General features: G+C 40.1%; 1 protein-coding gene across 1 annotated transcript in view; it reads right to left on the reverse strand.

The window, feature by feature from the left end:
• The window catches only part of frmpd4 (FERM and PDZ domain containing 4), a 100090-nt gene extending 90345 nt beyond the window's left edge, over window positions 1–9745 (reverse strand). The window contains exon 1 of the mRNA XM_034185759.1: window positions 9301–9745. Within this exon, the coding sequence (XP_034041650.1) occupies window positions 9301–9341 (41 nt within the window). The 5' untranslated portion in view covers window positions 9342–9745. The remainder of the gene's footprint in view (window positions 1–9300) is intronic.
• Between the last annotated feature and the right edge of the window lie 320 nt (window positions 9746–10065).

Consider the following 10065-nt stretch of genomic DNA (forward strand, 5'->3'; position numbering starts at 1 on the left):
ATCCCACTATGCTTTGTTATACACTCAAGTCCATAAGCATTTGGACATTGCCTTATCCCACTAAGCTTTGATATACACTCAAGTCCATAATTATTTGGATGTTACCTTATCCCACTAGGCTTTGTTATACACTCAAGTCCATAAGCATTTGGACATTGCCTTATCCCGCTATGCTTTGATATACACTCAAGTCCATAAGCATTTGGACGTTGCCTTATCCCACTAAGTCCAAAAGCATTTGGACGTTACCTTATCCCACTAGGCTTTGTTATACACTCAAGTCCATAAGCATTTGGACATTACCTTATCCCACTAGGCTTTGTTACACACTCAGATCCATAAGCATTTGGACATTGCCTTATCCCACTATGCTTTGATATACACTCAAGTCCATAATTATTTGGACGTTACCTTATCCCACTAGGCTTTGTTATACACTCAAGTCCATAAGCATTTGGATGTTGCCTTATCCCGCTATGCTTTGATATACACTCAAGTCCATAAGCATTTGGACGTTGCCTTATCCTGCTAGGCTTTGTTATACAATCAAGTCCATAAGCATTTGGATGTTGCCTTATCCCACTATGCTTTTATATACACTCAAGTCCATAAGCATTTGGACATTACCTTATCCCACTAGGCTTTGTTACACACTCAAGTCCATAAGTATTTGCATGATGCCTTATCCCACTATGCTTTGTTATACACTCAAGTCCATAATCATTTGGACGTTACCTTATCCCACTAGGCTTTGTTATACACTCAAGTCCATAAGCATTTGGATGTTGCCTTATCCCGCTATGCTTTGTTACACACTCAAGTCCATAAGCATTTGGACATTACCTTATCCCGCTATGCTTTGATATACACTCAAGTCCATAAGCATTTGGACGTTGCCTTATCCCACTAAGTCCAAAAGCATTTGGACGTTACCTTATCCCACTAGGCTTTGTTATACACTCAAGTCCATAAGCATTTGGATGTTGCCTTATCCCGCTATGCTTTGATATACACTCAAGTCCATAAGCATTTGGATGTTGCCTTATCCCACTAAGTCCAAAAGCATTTGGACGTTACCTTATCCCACTATGCTTTGTTATACACTCAAGTCCATAAGCATTTGGACGTTGCATTATCCCGCTATGCTTTGATATACACTCAAGTCCATAAGCATTTGGACATTGCCTTATCCCACTAGGATTTGTTACACACTCAAGTCCATAAGCATTTGCATGTTGCCTTATCCCACTATGCTTTGTTATACACTCAAGTCCATAAGCATTTGGACGTTGCCTTATCCCACTAGGTTTTGATATACACTCAAATCCATAATTATTTGGACATTACCTTATCCCACTAGGCTTTGTTATACACTCAAGTCCATAAGCATTTGGACATTGCCTTATCCCACTAGGATTTGTTACACACTCAAGTCCATAAGCATTTGCATGTTGCCTTATCCCACTATGCTTTGATATACACTCAAGTCCATAATTATTTGGATGTTGCCTTATCCCGCTATGCTTTGTTACACACTCAAGTCCATAAGCATTTGGACATTGCCTTATCCCGCTATGCTTTGATATACACTCAAGTCCATAAGTATTTGGACGTTGCCTTATCCCACTAAGTCCAAAAGCATTTGGACGTTACCTTATCCCACTAGGCTTTGTTATAGACTCAAGTCCATAAGCATTTGGACATTGTCTTATCCCGCTATGCTTTGATATACACTCAAGTCCATAAGCATTTGGACGTTGCCTTATCCAGCTATGCTTTGTTATACACTCAAGTCCATAAGCATTTGGACGTTGCCTTATCCCGCTATGCTTTGTTACACACTCAAGTCCATAAGCATTTGGACGTTGCTTTATCCCGCTATGCTTTGTTACACACTCAAGTCCATAAGCATTTGGACGTTGCCTTATCCCGCTATGCTTTGTTACACACTTAAGTCCATAAGCATTTGGATGTGGCCTTATCCAGCTATGCTTTGTTACACACTTAAGTCCATAAGCATTTGGACGTTGCCTTATCCAGCTATGCTTTGTTATACACTCAAGTCCATAGGCATTTGGACGTTGCCTTATCCCATTATGCTTTGTTACACACTCAAGTCCATAAGTATTTGCATGATGCCTTATCCCACTATGCTTTGTTATACACTCAAGTCCATAATCATTTGGACGTTACCTTATCCCACTAGGCTTTGTTATACACTCAAGTCCATAAGCATTTGGATGTTGCCTTATCCCGCTATGCTTTGTTACACACTCAAGTCCATAAGCATTTGGACATTGCCTTATCCCGCTATGCTTTGATATACACTCAAGTCCATAAGCATTTGGACGTTGCCTTATCCCACTAAGTCCAAAAGCATTTGGACGTTACCTTATCCCACTAGGCTTTGTTATACACTCAAGTCCATAAGCATTTGGATGTTGCCTTATCCCGCTATGCTTTGATATACACTCAAGTCCATAAGCATTTGGATGTTGCCTTATCCCACTAAGTCCAAAAGCATTTGGACGTTACCTTATCCCACTATGCTTTGTTATACACTCAAGTCCATAAGCATTTGGACGTTGCCTTATCCCGCTATGCTTTGATATACACTCAAGTCCATAAGCATTTGGACATTGCCTTATCCCACTAGGATTTGTTACACACTCAAGTCCATAAGCATTTGCATGTTGCCTTATCCCACTATGCTTTGTTATACACTCAAGTCCATAAGCATTTGGACGTTGCCTTATCCCACTAGGTTTTGATATACACTCAAGTCCATAATTATTTGGACATTACCTTATCCCACTAGGCTTTGTTATACACTCAAGTCCATAAGCATTTGGACATTGCCTTATCCCACTAGGATTTGTTACACACTCAAGTCCATAAGCATTTGCATGTTGCCTTATCCCACTATGCTTTGATATACACTCAAGTCCATAATTATTTGGATGTTGCCTTATCCCGCTATGCTTTGTTACACACTCAAGTCCATAAGCATTTGGACATTGCCTTATCCCGCTATGCTTTGATATACACTCAAGTCCATAAGTATTTGGACGTTGCCTTATTCCACTAAGTCCAAAAGCATTTGGACGTTACCTTATCCCACTAGGCTTTGTTATAGACTCAAGTCCATAAGCATTTGGACATTGTCTTATCCCGCTATGCTTTGATATACACTCAAGTCCATAAGCATTTGGACGTTGCCTTATCCAGCTATGCTTTGTTACACACTCAAGTCCATAAGCATTTGGACGTTGCTTTATCCCGCTATGCTTTGTTACACACTTAAGTCCATAAGCATTTGGATGTGGCCTTATCCAGCTATGCTTTGTTACACACTTAAGTCCATAAGCATTTGGACGTTGCCTTATCCAGCTATGCTTTGTTATACACTCAAGTCCATAGGCATTTGGACGTTGCCTTATCCCATTATGCTTTGTTACACACTCAAGTCCATAAGCATTTGGACGTTGCCTTATCCAGCTATGCTTTGTTACACACTCAAGTCCATAAGCATTTGGACGTTGCTTTATCCCGCTATGCTTTGTTACACACTCAAGTCCATAAGCATTTGGACGTTGCTTTATCCCGCTATGCTTTGTTACACACTCAAGTCCATAAGCATTTGGACGTTGCCTTATCCCGCTATGCTTTGTTACACACTTAAGTCCATAAGCATTTGGATGTGGCCTTATCCAGCTATGCTTTGTTACACACTTAAGTCCATAAGCATTTGGACGTTGCCTTATCCAGCTATGCTTTGTTATACACTCAAGTCCATAGGCATTTGGACGTTGCCTTATCCCATTATGCTTTGTTACACACTCAAGTCCATAAGCATTTGGACGTTGCTTTATCCCGCTATGCTTTGTTACACACTCAAGTCCATAAGCATTTGGACGTTAACTTATCCCACTAGGCTTAGTTACACACTCAAGTCCATAAGCATTTGCATGTTGCCTTATCCCACTAGGCTTAGTTACACACTCAAGTCCATAAGCATTTGCATGTTGCCTTATCCCACTATGCTTTGTTACACACTCAAGTCCATAAGACTTTGGACGTTGCCTTATCCCACTATGCTTTGTTATCTCCTCAAGTTCATAAACATTTAGGTAGATGGACATTTTCCCATTCCCCTCTGCTTATTAAGTGAATGGTTGCAATCCAACCAATGCTGTAATTAAAGCCATCAACAGCATCAATCATGAAACACATTCAAGCCATTTTAACCTTTCTCACTGAATTTTGATCTTGACTGATCAGTACTTTCAGCAAGTTAACTTTTGGAGCTAATTTTAGCTAAGTATTTGGACATTGCAGACAGACAGACAGGAAGTAAGTAAGGAAATGTGTGTGGGGGGGTTGTGTGTGGTGGTGTTGCTGTGGTTATTGTTGCTAGGCAACAGGCCAGTCACCATTTGGAAAGGCGGAGACACATACACAGCCGCACACCCACAGACATCTGACTGTTACATATATTGCTGTGGTCAGTCAGCATGGACTCCAATCTGATCAATCACAGAATGAAACATTTTTGATGACTGATTCCACTGAAAAATGATGCTTCTTCAATGCTTATGGGTATATTTTATAAATTTGGATGGAAGATCATGAAAATCACCTTCGCATTTTCTTATCATACAGTATTTGTGGTATCCTATCATATTAAGTCTGCTTTTAAATTGCCCCAAAATCAAGCTGGTTTAGTCGGTCCAAGCACACCTTGATATGCAGTCAATGCAGGTGCTACGCAAATGCTGCTTTCAATATATTACTTAATGAGATTATATGTTGCATACAGACTGTAAAAGCTGCTCAGACTTACAGATGCTGCTTGAATGCACATTGACACACGTTTGTCAGGCAAAAGCACATTGAATACACTTAAGAATCGGCTTTACCGTAGTTGAAGCAGGTAAATTAATGCAATGTGAGGGCATCATTATTCAATTAAACATAATGCAATATAATGTGATTAAATAAAAAAGCTTATTTTAATGCTTCAAATTCCTATGTATGACAGTCAATCAGAAATGATGTCACACAGGCTGCTGACCAAGTCAGTTACAGAAACCTCTATCTTTGTCTGTGACATATAACGCACAATAAAACAAACAATTTCAGGCCTATATTTTGTTTCTAACAGCCGAGGAGAGTTCTTGCATGTATGTAGTCACAGATTCTGAAACAAAAATTGTTTCTACTATTTTAAATGTTCTTTTTTAGTGTTTTGCTCTTGTATTGCAACCTGCAGATCAAACAAAGAGGGTAAATGTACTGAAACTCTTGTTTTAGTACATTTGTATAGTTCTGCCACCATAAATATTTTGAACAAATGTGTTTTATAATCAAAATGCATCATCACTTATCACATTTGAATCACCACTGTGATTGTCATACCCAGTCTGTTGATCACAGCTGACAAGACCAGTCGTGGAGAAGGACTGATCCCTGTGAGCTGCACATATGAGGCTTCAGAGAGGACGAGGACGATCACGGTCCTGAGCTGACTGACATAATATTGAGATTCTTTCTTGAAAATGTACTGCAGCATGTCCACACAAACAAATGCAACGCTGTTAAAATCCTTAGATTCTCGTACTGTATTCAGGCATCCTACATACAATTACACTGATGACAGCATTAAGTTTTTGAGTTTTAGTAAGCAGACGGAGACCCTGATGCCAAACTCCTAAAACACCATGTCCATGAAAAATTACACAGCCATTGCAAGTAAATGACTACAATCAAATAAATTTTGGTGCAAAACCCTGTTAGTTGCACAGTAAACCCAACATGTGGAGTTAAGGTGTGCAAATCTTAACTGAACGCACTAAAAAAATACTCATTGCATGAACTCAGTTCAATTATGATCAGGATTTTCATCTAGATATATGTAGCCCAACTCAAATAAAGCACATCCATGCAAGATAAACTATATATGAATAGCCAAGCGGCCTCTGTGTGCATGCATGTGTGCGTGCATGTGTTTGGCTTCGATCACGGACAAACTGGGGAGAGATGACGTGCCATTTGATATGCTTATGTATTTTTGGTCAAGGATGAACACCGTGAAAATGTAAAGTTGATAGGACTAATATTTTTTGGAGAAATTAGGGATATAAGCTAACAACAGTGAACAATGGATGTTGATAATTAAATTCTGGACTCACACACCATTCCAGCAGGGGGCAGTAAATCATCTACATATTAAAAGTGAAGTGGCATCTATGTGTGTGCGTGCATGCGTGGTTTTATTTAGTAAGTTCAATGTAAGTACATAATATAATTGTAATTAGGTTAAAAATACATGGATGACATGAGAAAGAGAAAAAAAAAACTTATTTCCATTCTGGCCAATTTCAAAATCTAATAATAATAATAATAATAGTGTGTATATGATAACAAGAACCTAAACAATTTATAAATACATTAAGACAGTAAATTAACATTTTAAAAATTACATAATTAACAGGAAAAAAAGGCTGAGTTCTTCCACTAAAAACTGCCTAAAAACATTCTGGACTCATACGTCATTCCAACTCATTATAGAAACTTTGCATAATTTATTACAACCCTTGAAAAGTGTCAGCTACCTATTTTATAAATGCTTTCTTAATTTAATTTAGTTGGCACTACTTATATTTATTAGGTGGAAATCCTGCTCATAATTGAATTGAGTTCATCCAATGAGTTGGTTTTTTTTGAGTGAAACTAGCAATGATGCTAATGTTGCACTGTGTGCTCATTTGCACCAGGTGGACTATAGAGTTCTTAATCTTTCATGAGCTCTATATTTAAAATAGTGCAATATTGTCTTGTGTAAATGACCTGCAGCATTTTCTAATAAAGGCAAACAGTCATGCTCAGAGAGGAGCAACCTGAGTGACACATTTACACCCCATTCAGACTGGGGTTGGCAATTCGGCTGAATTTGAATGGTGCAAATCGGATTTAAGATGGATGTGGGTTGAGCTGGATAGAAAAGAATCCAAGTCTGATATGAGCTGGATTCATCGAGGTCTGAATGCAAATGTGGCTCGACTCCGACTAGTTCGGAGATCACTACGTTGGTCCGCCTGCCTTCGCTCGTCTGAGTCTGACTCTACACCCAAAGCGATCAAAGGGTATAATGTGATTATTAACCATCAGATGATAAAGGTAAAACCTCTTAAATCATTCTAAAGCCTGTTTTAAGCAGAAACAAGGCTGTTTTAAGCAGGAACAAGGCAAAACTCTGTGATGCTTTGAAATGACCGACACACAGTTCATAGATGAGCCCACTCGGTCGCTTGAGGGTTAAAAGTGTTTCGGCACTCCCCAAGGGTTTTGGGGGGTGATGGTCTAGTGGTTAAGAGTTGGGCTTCAAACCAGAGGATCCTCGGTTCAAAACCCAGCCAAAATGGAAAATCACTAAGGTCCTTAATCCCCTAGTTGCTCCTGGTGTTGCCAACTGAACGGTCCCCTTAAAAATGGGTCCCCCCTGATGACGCGGTTCACTGATTATCACCTCGTTTCTGCTTCAAACTGCACTTCAGTCATCATCTATCTCAGTGAGATATCTGAAGCTTTCGTTCAACAATCATTTCCACATAAATTCAGCATTATTTCATCATAAAAGGCGGCAGAAGCGATCACAGTGCCGCGGTTAAACGAGCTGCTAGCTGATGCATTTACTGCGTGTTGGACATTTCAAACTGTGACGGAATTTCGCCTTGTTTCTGCTTAAAACAGCCTTGTTTCTGCTAAAAACTGACTTTAGAATGACTTACCTTTATCATCTGATGGTTAATAATCCCATTAATCCATTTGATTGCTTTGAGTGAAGAGACTCCGTCTGAGACGTGCTGCTATGGTCTGAAATGACGCATGCGCAGATGCAAAAGGCGGACCGATTTTTAGGGGAGGACTGTTTGGTCTGTTACACCGGTGTGTAGTGAGCGCCTTGCATGGATGCAGCCTGACATCGGTGTGTGACTTTGTCTGTGTGAATGGGTAAATGTAAGGCATCATTGTAAAGCACGTTGAACTTCTGATGCAGATGGAAAAGTGCTATATAAATGCAGTCCATTTACCATTCTACTTCAACTACCAGGTTCTGTCTGAAAGATCAAAAGACTGCATCATAGAGCAAGCTCCAGTAAAAACACAGAAAGCAAACAAATTAAAAAAAAACTTCACTAGATTTTAAACAAAAGGGATCGACTACAGAAAATCAAAGCTAGCCTGTGCCTCATTCTCTGACAGCGGAGACTTCTGTTGGCATTGTCAGGCTGCACGAACAAATAGCAGAGGAAATGTTCCTATTCCTGTGATCTCTGAAATCCACACAAGGCTTTTATTTGCAAACTGTACCATTAGCCTCGACAGAATAGCATGTTGCTGACTTAAATTCTTAATGGCATCTGAGACAGAAAAGCAAACATCACGAGCCGCTAACTTGTAATCAGGCGGGATGAAAGGCAGCAACAGGAAGTGGTGACATTGGTGGTCCGCTGGGAATGCAGCCGTGGAGCAACAGTCCCATCACCTGCAGGGCGCTTTTCAATGAAGATGCTGCAATAACGCTTTCAAAGAAAGCAACAAATTTTAACTCTGATGCATCAAATCCAACAGGGATTTTATCATCTCATATCTCAATTAATATTCAACATTTAGAGTCAAACACTCTCACCGCTGAGACTCTGTGGTGTTGCTGATGGAGCTAAATCCTCTTGGAGGATTAGATCAACTCAATCTAGAGCACTCATGGGTGTATAAGGTGAGCTGCATTATTTACTTTGCAGCTGCTTTGAATACTTTCCATCACTTTACTATGAAGAAACACAATCTGACTTCAACTCTGTTAGTCTGAAATGAAACACCAACAAATGGCAAATAAAAAAAAAAAAAATACAATTTTATATTTCAAATATTCTGCATCTTCTGATTGTGTTATTTATGCTGTTAATATCTCAAAATAAATTACAGCTCTGCAGCACATTTTGTTGCCAGGCATCACAATATGACAAAAATCAAATATAAGAATCGTGCAAACAAATCATATGAGTGTGTTCAGCAGAATAACTGTATTCTGTATAAACTGCAGACACATAAATGCATCCACTCCCACTCCCACTCCCTCACTCATTCATTCATTCCACTCCATACATTACAGGACAACTTGTTCTCCTGAGCGATCAGCAACTGAGCATTTCTAATTCTCACATGTTCCCATGTCATCCTTTAAATCGTGAACATGCCGTACAACGCCAAATGTGCAGCAGCATCTGAGCGACTCACCCTGACAGCTTTGGCATCTTCACAAAGCTGAACACATCCATGTGTGCTGCAGATTGGAGGGCTAGAAATTTACCCTCTACTTTGCCCCATTGTCTCACACTGTCTTTAGCAGCAGAGAGTGAATAATTCAGCGGTCAAAAACAAAAATAAAAAAATTAAAAAAGTGGAGCTTCCACAAGTCAGCTGGAGAGATTTGTCCTGTTGTCTGGGCTTCTGCATGGCTGAGTGATTGGTGTGTCCTCGCTTTAGCAACGCAAATCCACAGCCCATGGAAAAGGATCTGGCAGTGCAGCTTCTCCCGGTTACATCCTTCAAAGCACGTCCCTGTTAACAACGTTAAGCCACCTTCATTTAATTTCCATCGCAGCGGAATGATGTGCAGGAGCAGCACAGGAACAACAGCTATGGAGAGAGGCAGAGGGAGGGATGGAGGAGGAGGAGGAGGAGGAGGAGGAGGTGGGAGATGGCAGTTGTGAAAGAGAGGAAAGAGGAATGGGAGATGATGCTGCGTGGGTGGGGGGGTGGTTAAGGTAACGGGGGCCAAAACAATTACGATGAAAGGCATCCCAGAATTCCCTAAAGGCCATGATCATCAATCCTCACTCTTGTGTGGTGCATTTTCACTGTGCAGGAAAAAAGAAAAGCTTTTCAGTAAAGGTGAGATTTTGAATATGTCAATGTGTTCAATAAGTCTCTCACACACACACACACACACACACACACACACACACACACACACACACACACACACACACACACACACAC

This window comes from Thalassophryne amazonica, chromosome 14 (genome assembly GCF_902500255.1).
Source record: "Thalassophryne amazonica chromosome 14, fThaAma1.1, whole genome shotgun sequence".
Lineage (NCBI taxonomy): Eukaryota > Metazoa > Chordata > Actinopteri > Batrachoidiformes > Batrachoididae > Thalassophryne > Thalassophryne amazonica.